This window comes from Patagioenas fasciata, chromosome 14 (genome assembly GCF_037038585.1).
Source record: "Patagioenas fasciata isolate bPatFas1 chromosome 14, bPatFas1.hap1, whole genome shotgun sequence".
NCBI lineage: Eukaryota > Metazoa > Chordata > Aves > Columbiformes > Columbidae > Patagioenas > Patagioenas fasciata.
In genome coordinates, this window is record NC_092533.1 from 7,534,113 (window position 1) to 7,556,724 (window position 22,612).

Sequence of the window (22,612 nt, forward strand, 5' to 3'; positions counted from 1 at the left end):
CCCCGCCGGGCTCGCCCCCGCCCCGGTTCCTCCCCCCGGCCCGGCCCGGCGCCCTCTCCGCTCCCCCCCGCCCCACTTCCTCCTTCTCCCCCGAGGCCGGTGCCGCTTCGCTCCCCCCACTCTCCCTCAACCCTGCCCGGCGGCCGCTGCCCAACCACCCCGGGGTCCGGCCGGAGCCCGCTCCGCTGCCCCGCGGCGGGGCCCGGCGGCCGCCGCTCTCAGGCACGGGCCGGCCCGAGCCCCTGGCTCCCCATTGTTATCCGCGCCGCCGCCATCTTGAAATTGTTTTTCCTCTCAAGAGCCGAGTTGAGAACAAGTAGGCGGAGCTTCCTGGGTGGTGGGTGACGTCACGCCGCGTAGCGCGTCACGAGCCGTGAGGGACATCCGTTTAAGCCAATGGGAAGACGCAGAAGCGCGAATTGAGCAGCGATCTAGAAGCGGCCTCCGGCGCGTTTAAAAGGCACGAGAAGGGAGGGGGCGGGGGGGCGGCGCAGCCAATCAAGCGCACGGGGAGGCGGGGCCAAAGGTGATTGACAGGGAGGGGACGGTAGCGGCGGGAGCCCCGGCTCCGCTCACCGGTGGCGGGAGATTCGTCCCGCACCCACGGGCTCCCCGGCAGCACCAGCCCCTGGATCGAGGAAAAATGTCCTGGAGCAGGGAGTCACCGATCACCTCAGGGGACGGGATATCGCCAACTCTTCTGACATCCCCCGCCAAGCCTGATCCTGGGAGTCCAACAGGCGTGATGAAAGCTGAGGCAGTTGTAATCAGACAAAGCAAGGCAAAGAGGTTTAAGTTTCTTTATTGATTAGTTTTTATACAATTTTTTTTCCAAGTTGCATCAACAGGTACCTTTTTGAAATGGACAGGTCTTTCTGCAAGTGAAATCACAGTGCTTCTTCAGCAACAATGAAGAGAAAGAAAAAAAAATCAAAAACCCCAAACAAACATAAAACCCACTCCTTTTTGAAACCATGAGGCAACACTGTTCCCAAGGGAACAGCAAGGGACAGAGCCCCACATCCACCAGCACAGCAAAGATCTGGAAGGAAGAGCAAGAGACACCAGAGATGTGCAGCTCTTGGCAATTAGTACCTGCAAGAACCTTTCCTCAAGGCCAGGAGTCAATCCTAAAGCCAAACATTGACAACATCTTATTTCTGCAATAACTCACTCTTAGCCAGACACAGAAAGGCTGGATCCCCTCCAGTGACATAGGGTTACCTGCAGCTCCACCAGCTCCAGGAGAAAAAACACATTTTCAGCATTTCTACTGCCTCATGTTTCAGACCCTGTCTGCAACTACTTCCACAGGGTTTTGTTCTGATTTAACGTCTTGGTCTAATGACCCCCCCCTCTTCAGACACAGCAAATGCTTTTCAGAAGCTGCCACTCTTGTGGTAAAAGCCCCAAACATACCTTCAAGCGTGTTTAACAGCACCAAACCTAGTTCACAGGTTACAAGCAGCCAAAGCTTCAGTACTTCAAAACTAGAGCTGCACTTTTAAAAGCACTCAGAAGAACCAGATATTATTTAAAGCCTCAGAGGAAAAACAAACCAGCTAAGAGTGATTTGAGGTTAAACTGAGCCACCCAAGTCAGAAAGCAGGATAAAGAGTAACTTTGGAGTTGTCTATCCATTTTGGAAAGTCTTCATTTATTGTTGTGATTATTTAAGCATCATACACTATGGTATCAAAAGAAGCCATAACATGCAGACAGACCTTCTCAGGAAATTTAGCAGAAGCAAATGGAGATTTACAGTTAGCTTTAATATAATTTTAAAAGCTGACAGCAGTTCTTAAGTTCACTTTTGATGCTCTGAAAGAACATGTACGCACATGAATTGTTTGGGAATTTAAGGCAATTTGCATATTAAGATAAAAAACATTACATTAATAACTTGTGTTATGCTCAAAATGTTAGCTCAATTGAAACCATTTACATATACTTCATCTCAAAGGACTGAGAGTCATAAATAGCAGCTGCTCCTTGATAAAAATACAGTCCTGAGAACAAACTAGTAGCAATGCTTAAGCTATGACATCTTCCATGTCAGAGAATAAGCTATTTTTGCAATAAGGAGCAGTATTTACCAGGTGTTCAACAGGCAAAGGCATTCTAAACATGCAAGAGCTCCCAACAGAAGTCTGAAATTACTTCCAGTATCGTGCTTACAATAGTTTATTTGCACACTGCAGAAAGATCAAGAAATCCTGCTATGCATTTGTGATCACTAATATTTCAAACACAATAACCAAGGGATACAACATAAGGACAGGCAGCAAAAGGTGTTTTACAACCTCCCCCCATAAAATCAAGAGTCTTTTAGAAATTGGTCAGAGTGTTTGCAAGGTAATCGGAACACTCTCCCCTCCCCAACCCATGGGAGTTATTCCCCCACACTATACCTATGACCAAACAACACTGGAGTGTTTAAATTCAGTGCAAGAAAAGTAAGTTCAGGACATTTAATTTCACTCTAAAGAAAGGCAAAAGTTTATCTATATAGACATCCAAACACCAATGTATTTGGTACAGTGTAATGAAGTTACACAGATTTGCCCTCAGAGGTATGTTCTCATAGTGATCACCTGCGTTACACAAAAAAGGTGTGTGAAACAGTATAATATGGTAGACTCAATGCTTTAAAAAAATTTATTCAGCTGGAATTGGAACTCCCTAACATTCACAATATAATTTAGGATGCATTTGTTACATGAAGAGCAGATAAAAAGACTTAAACAGTTTCACATACCAGTTACAATATTCCACATGCTCCTTCCCCACCTACAATACTGACATCTTGGTTGCGGTTTTGTGTTTATTTGTTTTCCTTAACAAATACTCAGTTTAACTTGTCTATCTGCCTACCTCCCCATTTTACAGGAGTAGACATACAGTGATAAGAGTGAGAGGATATGAGACACTGTCCTATCCAGTGTTTGGACCCTGGAAAGGCCTAGCTACAAAAATAGAGTTTGACAATGAGCTGAATGTGAAATGCTTCAGCAACTGAGGCAACACTACAGAAAAAGCTGTATAGTTACAGAGAAAGGAAAGTGTCAGTGGCTGAACAGAGGGGAAAGGGGGAAGCAGTCAAACTTCCCCAACAACCCGTTAGGTTTACAAGAGTTCAAAAACTAACAAAATCCATTCTCCGCAAGGTCTACAGGATTAGATGGCACATTAAGATGACCCACTCCAAATCCTATATCATTTGTCAACACTTAACAGGGCTTTAGCCATGCAAGTATGCATATCCTATAAACTGATTCCTTCCTTCCATCCCTTCTTCCTCCTTCCCCTCTCTCCAAAAGAATGAAGTTGATTGATTAGAGAGTTTCACTACTGGTTTCCATATACATCCCCCCCCAGTTTTCTCTCAAGGGCAGAGGGGTTGTCAAATACACTGACAACTTTTCTTTAAACAATTATCAAACTTTAAGGGATACAAAGACATTGGTGCATTTAGGAATTTACATATTCGTAAAAAAAAAAACTAGTTATAAAACTGCGTTTTTATCACCTAGCACTGTCAAGATTCATTGTTATTTTTCACTAATATATTAAATTAAGCCAAGGTCTGAGACTGGAAAAGTTCTACCAATCTACTTAAAAACAGAAAAGAATATTTAAAACCAAAAATGAAAAGGTTAGTTATGTTACATTCCAAAATCCACAGCCCATTCTATTAAATGCACTCTTTCTACAGGAATGATGTTCTTTAAAACAGATGATCGCAAAGATTTTACTGCTAGACACTCCATTACATTGGATAGTGTAACTGGAACCTGTGGATGGTGAAATCTTGAGGTTTGTCCAAGTTTCAGTGTAAGGTGTCCAAGGTCCTCTCCCAGAACCATGTTTGAAACAAACAAACAAAACAAAACAAAAAAAACCCCAACAGATCAAGTTCTTATGACTTTGTTTTTCAATCTTTCCTTGGCTTTCTGTTTCTGGGTGATCTATTCACAGTTTCCTCCTCCTGCAAGAAAGCAATTTGTATAAACATCAAGGAAACAAAATCTAAGAATATCTTTAAAAAAAAACATTTTGAACAAACTTACAAAGAGCAATCTACATGCAGTTCTACATTAGGATTTAATTTCTGAAGGGACCTATTGCTGCTGCTACCTTTCCTTTATACACATGGCAAACACACAAATCCTCTTCTTTTCACAGTGGACATCCACTATCTGCTGAGTACTCAACAGCTTCTGCAAGAATCCCTTTAACTTCAAGCAACATTCCACCCATTTTTAAGTCAGCATGGAGCACTTAAGAGGTCACATCCTGACTGAACACAAAGACGAATAAGCCTTTTGCCTCAAGAAGACGCATTCCACACAACCCCACTCCTCTCACCACACAGGCTCTGCGGCAAAGCCTTTAGCAAGGTGCCCAGCTCTGCTGAAGCTGGACACAGCAACTCCTGTTCTGCAGGGTGACTAAGTTTTCCAAAGTTCTGACACTGGGAGGGAGTATCACGTGAGCCGGGTTAACTTTTAACACTTTAGTAAGGCTCATTTTACATGACTTAAGGAAAAAAGTGCATGAGACTTCCAAAGATTAAGCACTCTTACCTCTGATGTAGGTTTCCTGTCCTCATCCTCCTCCTCTTCCTCCTCCTCTTGACTAGCACTTCCTATATCAGCATCACTCTTCTGCTTCTCTTCTAAGGGAAGTAAAGAAAAATATCACTCATTTCTGACTTACCTTCAGTTCATCATTGGCTTTACTCCACATGTGCCAATCCTGCTGGTTTGTTCTATCAGAGAAAAAACTCAAACTGTTTCAAGATGCAACAGATGCACTTGAGCCCTTTCGCCCCTTAACCAAACCAGCAGCAGTCTGGTCCAGGCTCCACAGGAGGTAAAGGCCTCAGCTGCAGCCAGGCGAAGAACTCCTTTTAGGAAACCCACAAAGGAGCAGAACAACACCGAGAACACCAGGAAGTTGTGGGTGCAAGGACTCTCATGCAGACCTTTCCCACTATGTGCAACTTGACTATGAGCCAACCACCTTATTCCACATTTCTGATAGCCTGGGTGAGCTACTCTGAGCTCTCCCTGCTAGACAAGCGTGGTTCTATCGCAATTATCTTTTACTAATTGCAGATCACTGGACGAGCCAAATTTAAGTTTTACATTCATTGTTTAGCTTAAATAAGCACATTTTAGACAGAATTAATAATTTAAAACTGATTTTTAGTGTATTGTCTGCTTACCATTACTTAGTAGCTATATTTGTGGCAGTTTTAAACTGTATGTTGTAAAGTCGGTAAACTCGTGTCTAATTGTGCAAAACAAAGCAGCTACAAACTATCAACAGCACCAGCAAGATAAGGCCTGTTTTGTACCTTATTAAGCAAAACACAACCCAGCGGAGCAAGAGAACAAAATAACACCTTCAAGGCCAGCACAAAGCAGCTACAAACTATCAGCATCTGCAGCTAAACAAGATAAGGGCCTGAAGACAGTGGAAGAATCCAATGAGAATCTACACTTCCACATCTCCTGTCCCTGTACAAATCTTTCTGAAATGGCTGATTCTCCTTGGCATATTTCCTCCACACAGTGAAAGAGTGAACCCTGCCATCTTGCTCTGGTAAGTTGCACTTTTAAGTAATCTAAACACTGCTCTGCAGCAAGGACCCCAAATTACTCTTCCGCAACACAAGATTGCCTAGTTTACCTACCTAATTTTTCCTCATTTGCTTCCTCCTCCTCTTCCTCTTCTTCCTTGTCTCCTTTGTCTTTTTCTTCCTCTTTCTCCTCATCCATCACATCAGGCTGAGGAGCATCAGTTTTTTTGTATTCTGCAGCACTTGGCTGTTTCTAAAAGAAATTGTCAAAACCGGGCAATTCTTTATGACATTAAGGCACATTTTACTGAATCTCTTTTTAAACACTTTCTTACTTATTGTTGGAGGAAAAGCATACCTTCCCAGAGCAGCAGAAAAGGACAACAAGGAACACCGGCAAAGCCACAGTGAGGATGTACACTATCCAAAGCCAGGGACGCTCTTCAGCAGCTGCCATCATCTGGCCCACAACGCCAGGCTGTAAGATAAAAAGAACCATCAAATTTCATCCCACACTGCAAAGTTGCAGCAGTGAAGCTACAGAATTTTCAAGTAGGCTTTTTACAACTTCAAACATTGTATTTCATACCTCAAAAAATTAAAGCTTATCTACACAAGCATTTTTTTCCCCATAGGTTACAAATTAAGAATTAGACTAAAGTTAACAGTCCAATTGTCAGAGTAAAAACTTCACAAAAAGATCAGCAAGTACTCATTGCTACTTATAGTCACCACTACTCCATTATAATTAGGAATTAAGGTTCCAATCTGGATTATCATAAACCCTAGCCTTAGTACACGTAGGTATATACTGATAAAGACTGTAGGAGAAAACAGCAGCAATATTTATAGTGCTCCAGACAGAAGCACGCAATCAAACCTTTATTTCTCACCTCTGCAGCACCATCAGCTGCCTTTTTCAGCCCCCATCCATCACTCGCCCAATCATCAGCCACTGCTCTTTCAGTACAGATGATAAAGTTGTCAAAAAAGATGTCTGAGGTCATTGACCACAGCTCCAGCCCCACAGCAGTGAAGGGAGTCATCTTGAAAGGTTCCAAGTCTTCAAAGAAATCTGGGTTTGGGATCTTCCTAGGTTTCCATATACCCTAGGAAAGGTAAAAGGCATTCAGTCTCACCTGCTGTAACACAATTTTTAGTTTTAAGTCCATTTTGAACGGGAAAAAAAACAACACTAATCCATTGAACTTCATCACAATGTCTACGGGTGCAACTCATCAGGTTTTGGGAAACAGGTTTCATTTATGCTACAAATAAGTGAAATCAAGTAAGAAAACCATTTGAATAGGTCCACCTGAAACACAGTACAATCATGACAGTATTTGTATTCTTAATTACACCTGCTGAATCTAAATCACTTTGCTTTTTCTAATAGAAATGCTGCATTGACCAGCAGTTTAAGCACTGAAAACACAAACCTGATAGTTCACATTATCAATCATAGGAGGCTTCCATTTGCCTTTGTAGTTTGGATTGTCAATCATTGGTCGCTGCCAGGTACCACAGCCAGGGGCTGTCTCACATTTAGGATTTGCAATCTGAGGTGCCTCCCATTCACCATCCATATCCTCATCCCTGAAAAATGAAATTCAGTTTTGAAGTCCAGCCTTTATTCTGTATAAAGACAAGACTCGGATAACGTCTGATTTCTGGGAAAATTAAAATTCCTGCCATAAAACGGAGATACAGAAACTTTGTACAGCATAGGCCTGTAGATAAAGACACTGCAGAAGGAACGAGCATTTTGAGAAGTAGCTTGGAAGCACAGAAGCTCAACAAGAGCCAGTCCATGAGCACAGCCTCCCCATCACACCTTCCACATACAGTACAACTCCAAGATGACCATCCCTGCCCACTTCAGTTTACAATTACAGAACTGAATAGTGCAGATGAACACAAAAACAACAGATGCCTCGGACCAACTCTGAAGCATCAGCAACTTTGTTAGCAAGCAACAGCGAACCAGCTCTTCCAATACTTGTAAAAGCCAGTACCCAAGCCACGAAATATTCGCAGTCATTTGCAACAGGCAGTAGACATACCAATCTTCAGGCTTCTCAGCATCAGGGTCTGGCACATATTCTGGCTCATCATCCAGCCAGCCCTCTGGTTTCACTGCATTTTCATCTGTGATCTTTGCAGGAGCATCCTCATCCCTTGAGAGCAGAATATTTTGTATTAACACACAGAACACACAAAAGTTCTCAACCCAAAGGCACGATTCTACAGACTCTGAACAAGCCCACTGATCTAGCCAGCCAGCTTCACTTCTGAGGGGGTAAGCGAAACACCCCAATTTCAGAACTGAATTGCCTTGCAATCTCTTAGCTACACACATGCCTCATGGCACAGTCATGGTGCCAACTGTAAGTTAATGCTACTTATTTTTAAAGCCAACCTAGAAAGGGCGTATTACAGCAAATCCCATATTTGCAGTGGTCACTGCAAACATGTATTTGAGCTTTAAATTGAGTCTATTGTTCACAAAGCTTAGGTTCAAGACAGAAACCCAGTATCGGTTTCTGATTTAGGATGTCAGATATTTCAGTCACTTGTAACTATGTATTATAGAAACAACTATACTATTTTACAGTTACACCTTCTGCAGCTCATCTTTTGACCTCATCTAGGATGAAGCATCAGCTGGCACAGCTGTTTCAGTAAAATCTTTATCTGTGGCCAGCACAGTAATTCCCAGGGGAATACTGTCTGCCTTTGACTACCAAACTGCTGTCCTTACACCTAAATTGATTGTCTTGATTACAAGGGTGAGTCTCAAAACCTTCTATAAGTTATCCAAGACAGACTTTTTGATCAGGTCAAAATTATCAGGGCAAGGCCTCAACCAGTTCCACCCCTCCAACAGCTCACCAGTCATCTGGTTTCACAGCATCTGGGTCTGGAATTTTTGGTCTCTCATCCCAGTCCTCAGGCTTCTGGTCATTCGGGTCCTCAATCTCTCGGGGTGGATTAACAGGAGGAGACATGTCATTTAGCAAGTTTCCACTGTTGACAACTGTTTGATCAACCAGTATTTCAAAACTATTGTCAGGATTCAAGACTGTAAGGAGAAACGTTGATGTAGCCATTACACACATGATACAAAGCAGGCATCCTAAAGCATCACTCGTGCTCACTGTACGACTAAAACTTCAGCAATTCAACCTACTCAGCAACTGTTTTAAAGAATTGTTAAGAAACTTTCTCCTTATGCCAAAGTATAACTAGCAACAGTGTACCACATCTCACCTGGTGAGAAAGAAGACTCATTACAGGAGTCCTACTTTAAATATGCTAAAAGCACAAAGAAGTCTGTAGACTAATTTACCAGTTACCACATCAAGTTGACATTGGCACAGTAAGTACTGCTTTAGTAGTAACAATGTACGTATTTACATTCTACTCAAGAATACGACGCCCTACTATTGATTCACAGGATTTTAATCTCGCTCCTTTATCCATTGCTGCTTCTATAGCAGGAAAAGTCAGAGAGATCCTCCTGAGTAGTCCCTGAAATATTTCAGCCATAGTTAATATACCAGACCAGACACTGTACTTTAGGAACCACTGAGTCTGTCCTGTACTATGAAAGCAGCAAGAACGAACAGTAACTCTCTAAATTTAAAGCCTATTATGCCCCAAATTACTAAGGGGGAACGTTAAAGCAGTTCATAAATGTTGGTAATTATTTTGGATATACTTCGCATACCAAGTTACTTGCAACTGCTCTGAAATTCAGTTCTCCTTTTAACTACTAAGTTCAAGGTCTTATGACCTTTCTCACATGAATCAAGACTTCTTGCAAGGAAGAAATAAGCCTTTGTATAATAAGATCAGCTACTGCATTCAGAGCTTTTGAGTGGCTTTTAGTTGTATGGTGTGAATCTGGCTTATAAGATTTTTATTTAGCAAACACAGTAATAGTTATTGACATGCACAATTAACAGTTACCATACCCAGAGTATAAAGATGTGTCTTCTTATCAGTAAAGTAAGTCTTCAGGTCTGCATCTGGACGCTTCGCATGCTTCTCCTCATATTTGCCAGTCTTTGGGTTTTTGTGCCGGAAGATAAAGTGCAATTTATAGTCCTCTCCACATTTGTCAGGGCCAAACATGATTGTATATGGAGTTTTGTCATGGAACTGATCCTTTAAAAACAATGCAAAACTTCATTGCGTTATTTTGAAATACAACTTATGTCACTGTGTGGCATAAGAACTCCCAATTCATTAGAAATTATTTTGCAACTTGGATATCAAGTCAGAGAAGTACCCGTACTAAACCCTGTACGATGAATACAAGGCTCTAGAGGAAACACCAGAATTATCCCGGCTACTTGATTTTGCACCTTTGGTCTCTGCTTTCCAGTTATTCAAGTGTTATCAAAAAGATAAGTGTAAGTGACAACCACATGTTACATGTATCCCTACATTACAATAAAGGATTCTAAGAGCTATCAATATAGAAGTATCACTTACTGGTAATAATGAATGCTAATCCAGCGAGTTTCTTCCACACAAAGTGACAGAAGTGAGGCCAAGTTGTCTTTAATTTACACACTTATGAACTGATGTACTGTCTCAATCTGAGAGCTAACCGGATACAATAATCTCACCAGTGAACACTGCAAGTTGATTTGTTCTTGTTAACGTTACCTTAAAATTCAATGCCCATATGAAACTGGTTAGAGAGCCATGTGGTCTTTTGTACGGCTTTTTTTTAATAATAATTTGGATTCTGTAGTAATAATACAACTCCAATGAGACTGCAGAAGGAAAGTAGAAGACAAAAAGTACTTCCTATAAAGTCTAGGAAGACGGCTAAAGAAAACCCATAGGCTACACAAGCCTATGCAAGGTGACCCAGCAGTTAATCTTTATCCGAATAGGCTAAACCACTGTAGGTAGGTATATGATTGAGAAGAGAAAAAGCGATTCTTAACCCTTAGGCATTATGGTCTCTTCCATTGACCTCACTTTTTAAGATGACAGATTATGAAGCAAATGGTTCTGTACAGCCAGCATGTGCAGCCAAACATATAAGGTTGCATCCAGTCCAACCTCAAGACTTTTAGAAAAACCATATGCCGTAAATCACAAGTGGGTTCACACATTAAAAGCAAAGCAATAAATGCAAGGTGTATTTTTAGTTACTTATATCAATCTGTTTTAGAAGATGAAACATGGAACCTCTCTTCCATGCAACAGCTTCCTGAGAAGGTTTCTCTTCATACACTGGCTACTCTCATAGCCTCCTCTCCTTGGTCCTAGAACCTTGGGAAACCTGAAGTATTGCCAACTTTAGCAAAGATCTACAACTACTACTAGGCAACTCCAGAGTTTTCACTCAAAAGGCCAGAAGATTTCAGTATTTATCCTCTCTGACTGAAAATAGCGGGAAACTGCTGAGAACCCCCAAAGTACTTTGGAGATGAGGCCCTAAATATGCCACATTGTTTTACTGAAGAGGTTTCTTCAGGGAGAAGCAAAATGAGAAAGCTTTCTTGCACAGCTAATACTCATAGTAATGCCATTACTCACCAGGTTCAATTCAGGGGTTTTTGAAAGCAATTTCACATATGCTCCACCACACTCTATTCCATTTTGAAAGTTTACTTCATACCTAATTTTAATTTTGGACAGAGAAGGGAAGAACATGTTATACATGAGGAAAAATTACTTCTGTGACACACAATTAAAATTTTCAAGTACAAATTAAGAGTAAGACTGTTTTGTTGTTTGCTGTAAATCATGTGCCCAGTGAATATTAAAAAAACACTTTGCGCTCTAAGGACTAAGTAAATATTCATAAGGGCCTGAGAAACAAGAAAAATTGAGGATTTAGGAGACTTAACCTGACAGAAGATATTAAAATAATTGAGTGCTGATCTAGAGGTAGAGAGAAGGAAGAGAAAGCTTTCCAATATGTAAGACACTGCAACAGAGACTAAGGTGAGCCGATTATTTTCCCCACAACTACTAGGGCAAACAACTCAATTTGCAAGACAACCAAAGTAACAGCAACTGGATCCCAGGAGAAGCCCCTTTAGGGTTCACGAGCACACAACAGTATATTTAGGGATGCCAAGGAGTCTGAAAAAGGCAAAACATCTCTGTCAGGAATAAGCTAAGTATGCTTGATCCTTTCTTGATGCCAGCAGCTGGAGTGCATGACCACTGGGATTTATTTTTAGCCTTGTATTTTGAGCCAGAACTCAGTCATGGCAAAGCAAGCGACCAATTCATCACCTTGTGCAAATAGGAATTAGCTTAGTCTTTGTTTAAAACTGATGAAGTAGGTAATAATGCACAATTCAACTGTTCTCATAATGACTTTTCTCTCCCTGACTTGCTAGTCTAACACACAGACAAGATTCTTCTACATCAGTCATGGCCAAACAGAGTAAATGAAGCTGTTCATCTTCCATGACAGGCAAACGAAGATAAAGGAAGGAGGAAATGAATGCATATTTACCACTCCATCCACTCCACCTTGGAGACAGGAGGCAGTTTACTGCATAAGGAAGTGCACTGACCTACATGCAGACCAGTTTTTGTTCGAAAGGACAAGGACTTTCACAATTAGCAGCAAAAAAGTCAGTTGCCTGACCTTGTTACAATTAATTAAGTGAAATGAAGTTTTGAGACAGATTACTAAGTCTAGTTGTCATAGACTTCTTTCCTTTGCAGGTTTCAGAGGGACCCATGCTCTTCCTAACTTCCCAGTTTGGGAGCCCAGGTTGCTATTTTACTCCTAAGCAATAACAGGTTACAGCATCTTGCATCATCTAGACCCCCAGTCAACAACAGCTCAGTTCCATAACTAACCTCAGCTTACTATCATGTCACCTTTGAAATAACAGAACACCAAGTTATCCTTTACTTACTGCACAATAAGAGGTTTGGTATCAAAAACAAAAGGCTTGGAAAGTTTGGATGAAATTGCATGATGCTTGGCTCGGGTTACCAATACAAGCCCTTTGTCTCCTGGAAGCTTAGTGTCCTTCATGTCTTGGACTTCCCATTTACCTGGAGAGAAATTTACCAAATGTTACAAAAACTTGTCCAAAACAGTCTTTGTTTAGTCGAATTTTACAAAATAGTCAGCATTCTGCAATAACACCCTATAGGATACCTTATCAAATTACTGGCACAACATCTTCACTAAAACTTATTTTAAAACCTCCAAGAGGATATTTTGTCTAAATCAGAACTACACTTTATATTGCTAGTCAGGCATATAAACACCTCTCCCATTTTCTTTAGTGAACACAGTTGCAACTGGGAAACAGAAAACTTGCACCTCTCCTTCAGGTATGGCAAACGACATCAGAAACATCTGTCATCCAAAACTCGGGTTGGACTCACCATCATATTTGGCAATCTCATCATCTGTATCATCTTTTTTGGCTCTGGAAAGGATCCATCTAGAAGACAGACATTCAATGGTTTGAAAAAACACACCTTGTTTTCCGCACTAAAAATCCTTCCCTTAAGATATAACCCTTGCTGCTCCTATGACTACACCCCAGTGTCTTCATCACCTCAAGAGTTCTATCCCCAAGCCTGCAGATTTTTCTGCATTTGCCACTACCCAGCCCACATCAATGTAGGATCGTGGCCTCAATGCCTTGCTCTTGTAAAAACAAAAAAGTTTAAAAAAGTAGAATCTCACCATCACCACATTACTTGAAGTACAAAGTCAGGTGAGGATTAAAACATTACACATGTACGGCTCACCCTCCTTGTTACTAGAACTTAAGGAAATACTAGTTTAGCTCAGTACTTTAACAGTCAGCCTCATAGTCATTGCTGTAATTATCCCCAACCACTGCCCTTTGATTCAATTTTGAATAACACAGGCGACTAGAGAGGGTTTAATTGCCTTTCACCAAAATTTTTAATTGTTTGCTATATCGAATCATCCTTCAGATTATACTCACCCATCCAGAGTTCCTTTATCAAAGGACTCTACAAAATACACCTCGCCAGTTGGGACTGGGGCCCTGTAGGTAACCTATTGGAGAAGACAGTCATTTATGCATCTTCCAACGCACATTCTCTACGCTAAAAAAAAATACGCAGGCATATCCAGCTCACATTTCTCATCCACAGTGATGTACAGCTTAGCTGGAACACTCTTGCAGCATAAATACAGAAGTGAAGACTGGTGCTTGTGCCAAGCCAGTATACTCATCTGCAACTAAAGCTAAACTACACATCCAGGTGGAAATGTTACCATTAACTCCTGATAATCACATCACAGATTTCAAGGGTGGATCTAAGGCTTTAGGAAGAACGTGGGGAACATGAGAATAGGAACAAAGCAGTTAAGCTGAATTCCAAGCTGTGCTCCCATATAACGTCTTGAAGAACACCACAACATATTAAATGTCAGCAAAGTAAAGACAATTCTGATCAGACTCACACGAACCACAACACAAGCAGTAACTCAATTTAAAAAGAAGCTCCATGCCAAACCTTTGGAGTTGAAGGAGGAGTGCTTGTTTCAGGTTTTGACTCTTCCACCTCCTCAATGCCATCGTCCAAGTCATCCTCGATATCAACTACATCATCACCATCATTATCATCATCCAGATCATGTGTCTGGACAGCAAGGGTCCCAAGAGCGAGCAGGGTCACATACAGTAGCCATTTCAGCTCCATATTCTGAATAAATAAAACAAGGCAAAGAGGTCAATCCAACGCTGCATGCAGAGCCAAGGTGTTGCTTCTCAGTACAAAGCCAAGCATCTGAGACTACAGGTAAAGTGCCTAGTCATACCAAAAAAAAGTGCAAACCTATCTTTTCAGCTCTTATTTACTGCTTCTGGCTGGTTGAGAGAGCTCTAAAAGCTGGAGAGGAATACAACATAAAGCTAAAGTATTTAAAACAAAATAGCCATTAACCGAGTGGAGGCCCATGTGTGGAAGTTCTACAGATTATGCTGCAGAAGCATCAATTTTGCTCTTACACTGCCACAGTCCATGAGCAAACAGCAGACACATACACAACACCACAACCTGTGCACCCACAAACACTTCAGCAGAAAACCTATTTCTTGCTCGTGAAGAACTTTAAATGAATCATGGAGAAACTGAAATGTCTGTTCTGTGCAGGAACTGAAATACAATTAGCTGGCTCCTTCAAAGACAGAGTCATCAACCCTATATCTCCTGTTCAATATTTTTTGTCCTTTCAACTGTGGGACACTGTCATTTTTATTCACCAGTCCCCTTCTCCAGGTTTTACTCCTGAATTACTGCCAGTTGTTGATACTACTGGCAGATATCTATAAGCAGCTAGATAGTGAGGTAAACTCAGCAAGGAAATTTCTTACTATTTAGTAGTTGATTTGAATCCCCTCTTCCACTCTCTAGCTTAACAGGATGACCAAAGACAAAAATCTGCAACAGAAGCTCTACAGAATTAAAGTATCACATTTCAACTAATTTATAAGGTGCTCAGTGAGCTGTCACACCTAAAATATGATAGATCTTGGCAAGCTGTAGCTCAAGAGATTTTGTACATAAAATGGGTTTCAATTTGACTTTCTTGCTAGAAAAATTGTAAGATCACTGTAGTTTTAGGTTGATACAGAAGGCAACACTCCTAGCATGCAGTTCAGCTTTATCTGCCTCAAAAAAAACCATCCACAAAAACAATCTATGCCTTGCTCACCTTTTCTCCCTTCAATCGTATTGAATGTTTTTTCTTCCAAAACCAGAGTTGTAACTGAGACTCGTTTTTTGAAAGCAAGTACAAAACCAAACATCCCCTCCTTCCCTTATACTCCTGCCTCAGGCTGCAGCCTTGTAGACTTATAAACATAACTCAAGCAGAGTTAATAGTGCCTGTAGGGGCATAAGTTCATGCTGGAAAACAAACTTTCAACTTTCCAAAGCACGCTTAGGCAACTAAAAGAATTTACAGTCTTAAAGGCTTATCGGCACTGTCCAATACTCAAAAACTACCTTGCATGCTGGAGCTACCATTCTTAGATTATTCTTTAACTTGCTCTTAATGACAGAGGGGATGTTTCGTAACTACGACAAAACTGTATTTTAAAGACTTGCACTGAGGTCATGTCCAGTTTGTCACTACAGCAACATGCAACTGCAGCCGGTCTTCCAACAATAGTGATGGCCCTGAGGATTATGCTCTAAATGCACCCATACAACCCTCCCCCAGGCCCAGGCAACCACACCAAAGTGCCTCAGAGCCAAGAGGACACCATGCCCAGCATGAACAGCTGATTCTAAGTGTTGCTCCATACCAGCAAAGCTTGTTTGCTTAACACACAGTGTGCAGCCAGAGTTGAAAACAGTTATAGACCTTGCAGCAGCTCATAGATGTTATTACTAATGTGGGAACCACCATACAAATCAGGGAATGAAAACTGTCAAGCAAACATCGGTACCCTTTGAAGTTCAAGCTCCTCTTGCACAGATAGCACGTTCTCCAAATAAAGTCATGCCCACCAGCATAAGCACAGCACAGCAAACAAGAGCCTGAATTCATTTGAAAAAGTGATCTTCGGAGCTCTGGATGTGTCCTGAGTGACTGAGTAGCCACAGAAGAGGTGGCACCAGGACACCTTTTCAAGGGAAGGGTTGACTTTTGCCTTACCAAACACATTTTTAGCAGAGCTACATTCAGAAAGATTTTTGCCTCAAGTTTCATAACTGCTTTCAAATTATATTATGCAGCTACAATGACCACTTCGTGGTTTGGAAAGTGACCCATCCAGCAGGGCCAGAAGCCACGTCACTGCACATCTGTGCTCCCAATCCACCCTGTAGGTGTCCACTTATCAGTCCATGCTCTGCCTGAATTTGAGGCCCCACCAAACCTCATTTCAAGGTAAAAGTAAGTACTATCTGTTCAAGTTCCCAAACAAGCCTTCCTTCCTCCTCCTCAAAAAAATAAAAGCTAAAAGCATGAAGAGAAGCTAATGTGGTTTCATGTCCTTGCCTCTTTATAATCTTTGGCAAGCAGCAATTACAAGTTTATATCCTTACAGAAAGCTGTTTAGGACACTTCCTACATATTAGATCAGTCTGAAATTCAACATAAGCTACCATTCATACACCTTGAGTACAAACACAGAGCATCTCCTGCAACTGCCAGTTGTCATGCCAAGCTCCTTTTCTGTTAATCTGTAACAATATACAAACAAACTAAATCATAAGGAATAAAAGACTATGTTCTCAGAAGAACAATTCAAGTGAACCACACATTCTTGGTATTTAAAAAGCTACTTCTACCCATAATGGATGTACTGCTGCAGGAGAAAATTTTAACTTCACACAGTCCTTAGGGACACAACACAAACATGATTATGCCCTAGTAAATCAGGTTATTTCTAAATAGAAGATAGAGAGTGGAGAGGAAGAGAGAAGAAATTCAGGTTTTATACAAAGCAGGCATAAACCAATTTTTTTAAATGGAGCTTTAACTCCAAGTGTTCAATTAGTTACCTAAAATGTAGTCCAACCTTCAGCCACACAGCCACCTACTCTATGATGATAACATTTCTCCCTTGAAGCGTCCAGTTTCCAAGCAATTATCATCACTAGCCAATTTTGACTTTGCCCGCGCTTCCCTTCCTTAGCTTTAACTGTGTAATATTTCTGAAGGTTAGTGTATTTCTGATCATGCAACTGCGAAAAGCCTTTAACAAAGGAACCCTTTCATAATAGGTAAGAGCTTCTGACGTCTTCGTTCTAGTTCAGTGCCACCCTCATTTTCACCACAATGCTGCTGCAGGTCAGAGATGACTAAAACTTTATCTACTTCTTTTTTTTTTTTTTTTTTTTTAAATAAGGTCTTCAGTCACTTACAGACACTGGCACACCACTTAGATCAAAGGAGAACCTACTGCAGTATAACACCCAAGTGCTAACCAGGAAGAGATTTGAGACTGCCAGGGCTCACAAATCACTTGTTCCATGTGTCCGTCCACAGCCACTTCCACACTAGGAAACTTAAAGCTGACGTTTAAGTACCATTCACTTGACTGTGAAAAGACCAAAGCATTTTCCCCTAGAACTTACAGGAGCTATAGCACAGCATTGAAAACAGCCGCACTACAGACTTCAGTTCTACAACATAAAAACTAAACCAAACTGGAGCGAGATCCAGAGACGGGATCAGCTTCTGAGAACACAGGGCTAAGCACTTGCTCCCTTTGGATTGCCAGTCATTCAGCTTCAGCTATTTATTTTTATTTAGAATTCCCCTTTCAATGCGCATAAAGGGGAAAGTTCTTAATTAGTGGCATGACACTGGAAACACTTGGCCCATGGAGGAGGCAGTCGTCACCACTCTAACATACGCGTGCCAGGGAAGGACATAGAACAGGCCCGCACAGAGGATGTGTCAGTCCTTTGCTATCACACTTCCAGAACATACTATTTAGAAAGTAACCTCCCTGTCAGATCAAACAGAGCCTGTAAAACCAGTTTAATCATCTCCTTGGTTACTAATCTATTTGAGTGGTTAATCAAGCCAGTTTTTAACACTGCATATTTCAGGATGCATAACTACATTTTAGTTGCCACTGGCTATCTAGTTTACTACTACTTTTTTCAGAAGAATTACTAGTCAGATGAAACTGGTTGTATTAAAATTAAGTCACTATGAATTGCACCTCAGCAATTTAACTGGAAGAGCATCAGTAGTTTGTTTCAACAGCATCTGAAGTGACAGATGATTGACTTAAACACAGAAAGAGCAAAATCTGCTAGCGAAGTCCTGTGTTCCAAATACTGGACTTCAATACAGTATTTACAGTGGATGCACACCAGTAAAAACAAGCACAATCCGTCATCATGCAAGGCAAGAATTATGGAAGAAAAATTTAAAGGCACAAAAGTTAAAGAAATCCATCACAACACACACCAAAAGTGCAAGGAGATGAGCAGAAAGGCTGAGACACAGATACTAATCTTCCCTCTCAAATGACATTTTTATGGTTTCTGAGCAAAGGCTTGGCCACCCAACTTGGTAGTCCACTCATTTCTTAAAGTCAGAGCTACTGAAGAGCAGACGAAATCTTTTCTACCTCTGACAGTCCCTCCACCTTCCACATCGCAGCTCCTCTGTGGTGCCAGGGTAACTGTTTACACAGCCTCGTGATGAACCAGCAGCTAGTTTAAGACAGCTCGAAGTCCTTCTGCCGTATTATTTTAACCCTGAATCAATACCCCAGTCCAATTCAGTACACAAAGGCAAAAAGAGTTGTACCAAGACAAGTGAAAGTACTATGAGATAAAGTGAGTAGCGAAGGATAAAGGAAATTAAGCTGCTGGCAGCAGAGTCAGCTTAATGCCACAGTTTCATGTGCAGTTCTGTCATCCATACTTGTCTAAGACAGACTTGTCTTTGGGCAGATTTGAGAGATCTACACTCTATAGCCAAACACTACAATCTCAGCAACCAGTACATTACCTCATCACCGCTCTGAGAGTGATATAGTAAAAATATAGTCATATATGCAGCAATTTCTATGATGCAGATGCTGTTTTTCCCCTTGAAGGCTTAGCAACTTCCAGCACCCTTAACATCGTAACTCAATGAACAGCAGATAAGGCTGAACCAAACCTGCCTTGCTTACACCAGGTGAGGGGCAGGAGCTCTACATGGGGGTTGCTCCCCCCCTCCCCAATTTTACTTTAAAGCAGGGGGTGACTAGGATACACTGCTACATAAGATTTGAGGAAAGTCTCCTGGAAAGGATTAGCCAAACCTCCCCTGGAGAGCTCAACAGCCCCACAGAAAATGTTGCCTTCTGTTTGGGTTGTAAGGAGCACAAACCAGGGAAGAGATGAAGTGTGAAAGGTGACAGCAACAAAGCAGGTTTTAATAAGCATTCCAAATATGCCAGTTTCTAAAAATAATGTACAACAGTACAGATACAGTACGGGAGAAAACACCATGTTCTGTTTGTCAGCAAAGAGACCATTCCTGTAGAACTGGAAGTCCTTGGAGGACAAAGACAGAACTGCAAGGCTTTTTGACCATAAAACAGATGGGCTGTTAGGGAAATTACATTAGGTGGGGGGAGATCTGGAGGTGCCCCAAGATCTTTCAGACCATCATGTCTAGAAATTAATTCAACTTTACCCTGCTACAGAACTGGTTCCAGCAAGAACAAGCTGCCACCATGATCACTATTAGAGGCAGAAAAATCAAAGGCCAGAAAGGGAAGTACAAGGCAGGGCTAAGTACAAGTCCCAGTGTATTCTCAGGACAGGATTTACTCATTTACTCAGGGGGAAGTGCTGCAGCACATCAAATGAGAGGGTGATCCAACGGAAGTTGCAAACGTTCCTACTGCTGTGCACGAGGCTTCCCTTCCTAGAAGGGCAGTTGATAACAGGAAGCAGTTTACATCTTATACATGGCTTGTGATGTTGTCTGTAAATTGTACAAGTCTTCCCTTCATAATATATTTTTTTTTTAAACTAAAAACATTGAAACTTAATTTAAAGACAAAGTTTAACTTCAAGCTTTTCCTGGTTTTGTTAAGTGCCATATGACCAAATCAAAAGTAAGGAGGTTTCTAAAGCCATTTCAAGTGCACCAGACTGCATCTTGAGTAACACATTTCAAACTGTATTTAACCAGTGTTTAATCTTTATCATGTCATACCTTATTATAGTTCTGCTATTTCCTTGCAATATTTTAACAACTAGCCAAATCACAGTGGGTAAAATGTCCCCTAAAAATCTGTGTGTCAGTTATACTTATTTGACAGTGTTAAGTAAACACACTGTATCTAGAAATATATTATATTGCTAGAGGCCAGTTTTCAGACATCCAACATACCCTAAATAAGTTCCAGAAAGGGTCTGCCATGATGCTCTGCAGAAACGTTGCAGCATTACTGATGTTATCATTAATAAAGTCTGGATTTTTACCACTACTACTACATGTCTGCTTCCCTTCACAACCAGACCACCTGCAGAATTTCTCTTTCTACAGCCTAGAAAGTTCTTAACCACAAAACTGCATGTGAAAGTTCACTCTTCAGAATCAGTACAGACAAGAAAGCAGTAGACTATGCATGCTTTAATTCAAATGGGGGGGGGGGTTAAGCACAAAACACAATCCTCAACCAAAAATAAGAACTGAGATGTCATTTATTATTGCGAAGACACCCTACACAAATTATATTCAGGTGGCAAAAATCAAAGCATGCGTTTTAAGCCCCTCAAAACTCTCAGACCTCGCTGCTGCAGTCTCCTCTGTACTCCATTGTTTGACAACTGCATCTTCCCCACCTGTTGAGCCCCTAGTTCTGCACCTTACGCACCCCCTTTCCAGAGCCTTCTGCCTCCCCTGGCAGAGCCCAGGCCCCGCACCCACCTCCCCTGCCAGCTCCGCGGCTCTTCCCACTCACGGTGAACATTTTCAAGTAGCTCGAAGCTGTTTCCACACGTTAGCGCCCGACATCAGAACGAGAAACCAGAGAAAGCCCAAACCGCACGCCAGCCCCCAGACCCCGCTGGCCCCCGCCCGTCTCCCCTCACAGGCCGCTCCCCGTCCCACCCCGCCCGGGAAGGGGGCAACCAAGCGCCCCCCGGCCCCGCTGCAGCCACGGCCCTGCCATAAGCCGCTCCCCAGTCCAGAGGGCCTAGAACTTACCAGAAGACCCGCCGCTCCCCGCTAGGCCTCTCACAGGCCTACGGGAGCCGAGCGGGCGCCGGCAGCGCCTGCAGCCGCCCCGTACCCGCCCCCAGCCGCCCGGCCTGGCCACCCCCCTCACCCCAGCTCACGAAGGGCCCCGTCTACGCCGCCCCCGGGGGACCCGCCGCCCTCCCTGCCCCAGGCCGCACGCACAGGCCCCACCGCTCACCGCACCCAAGGCCAGACAGTGCCTCGACCCGCCGCCCCCGGGCTGCCCCGCCGCGTCCCCCCGCCAATACCCCGGCATGCCCCGCGGGCGGGCCCGCTCCCCCACCCCAATGATCGCGGATCTGCCCCGCTGGCGGCGCCTGGGGGCGGGTGAAGCCGCACTCACCCCGCAGCGCCGCTGCCCCCTCCTCCGCGCCCCCCGCCGCGGCCCTCACCTCCGTCACGTGTCCGCACAACCGGAGCCGCCGCCGCCCGCCTATCTACCGCGCGCCAGCCCCGCCCCCGGCCCACCTCGCTCTGGCTCTCCCATTGGTGGAGAGCGCGCCCGTCCGCCCTCCCCGCAGCGAGTGCTTTATCTGAATTGGCTGAAAGTGCCGCCGCTCAACGATCTGCCCGCCTCAAAACACGCCCTCAACGGCGCTGCCCTTCGTGGAGCGCTTTTATTGGTTGGTGCGATTGCAGGAAGTGCTGGGTGATTGGCTGTTTGACGGAGGTTGCTGAAATGTGGGCGGGGACCCGGTGTCCGGGGTGGGTTGGTGGCTGACAGGGCGCTGCGGGCGCCCGGCGGGAGGCTCGGGGTTCAGGGGGTGCTGAGGGGACCCCTCGTTCCGCTGCGGCCGCAGCGCTGAGGCGAGACCCCAGCGGCAGAGCTTGCTTCACCCAGCCGAGGGGCCCCGGGTCTGCCTGTGCAGTGGGAGGTGCCCCCGGGGGCCCACCCGGGACGCCCGAGCACAGTGATATTAAACAGAAAATTCACCTTTGCTTCTGTGTTCTCTGTCCTTATATCCTTGGAAATTCAGCCTATCTAGTAATATTTTCTATATTTTGTTCAAGAAAGCGATACAGTTCGACAGACACTCCAATGTGTTTAGAACATGGCAGTGGCAGAGGCAGCCTCTTGGTCAAGGGCCTGGCTTAATACCAGAAGCATTAAGCCATGCTGTATTTCCAAAATTAACATCGTGTGTTTCTGTAGAGCTGAAATACTGCATAAGCACTCAACATTACAACTTTACACAGCCAAGCAAGTGCAGAAGCGGAGAGAAATGCAGAAATAACAATCCTGCTGTGCCGACCAGACATGAGAGGCCAGAGGAGGGAACAGGTTTACAGGGACCGCACAAGTAACCTCCAGAGAAAGA

General features: G+C 43.1%; 1 protein-coding gene across 4 annotated transcripts; it reads right to left on the reverse strand.

Moving 5' to 3' along the window:
* Positions 1–1,622: 1,622 nt before the first annotated feature.
* Positions 1,623–21,770, reverse strand: CANX (calnexin). Of its 4 annotated transcripts, none has more exons than XM_065848807.2 (15): positions 21,686–21,770; positions 14,090–14,278; positions 13,552–13,625; positions 12,977–13,035; positions 12,496–12,637; positions 11,150–11,231; positions 9,565–9,757; positions 8,480–8,669; positions 7,651–7,764; positions 7,027–7,183; positions 6,481–6,696; positions 5,946–6,065; positions 5,702–5,840; positions 4,587–4,678; positions 1,623–3,988 (listed from the first exon to the last, which is right to left on the reverse strand). In XM_065848807.2, the coding sequence occupies exons 2-15, from the start codon at positions 14,273–14,275 to the stop codon at positions 3,935–3,937; spliced, it is 1,818 nt and encodes a 605-aa protein (XP_065704879.1). In that variant the 5' UTR covers positions 14,276–14,278; positions 21,686–21,770; the 3' UTR covers positions 1,623–3,934. The 4 variants fall into 4 exon arrangements, with proteins under 4 accessions (XP_065704879.1, XP_065704878.1, XP_071670820.1 ...); XM_065848806.2 differs by having other exon boundaries at positions 21,637–21,739; XM_071814719.1 differs by lacking the exon at positions 21,686–21,770 and adding an exon at positions 21,577–21,599.
* Positions 21,771–22,612: the final 842 nt, after the last annotated feature.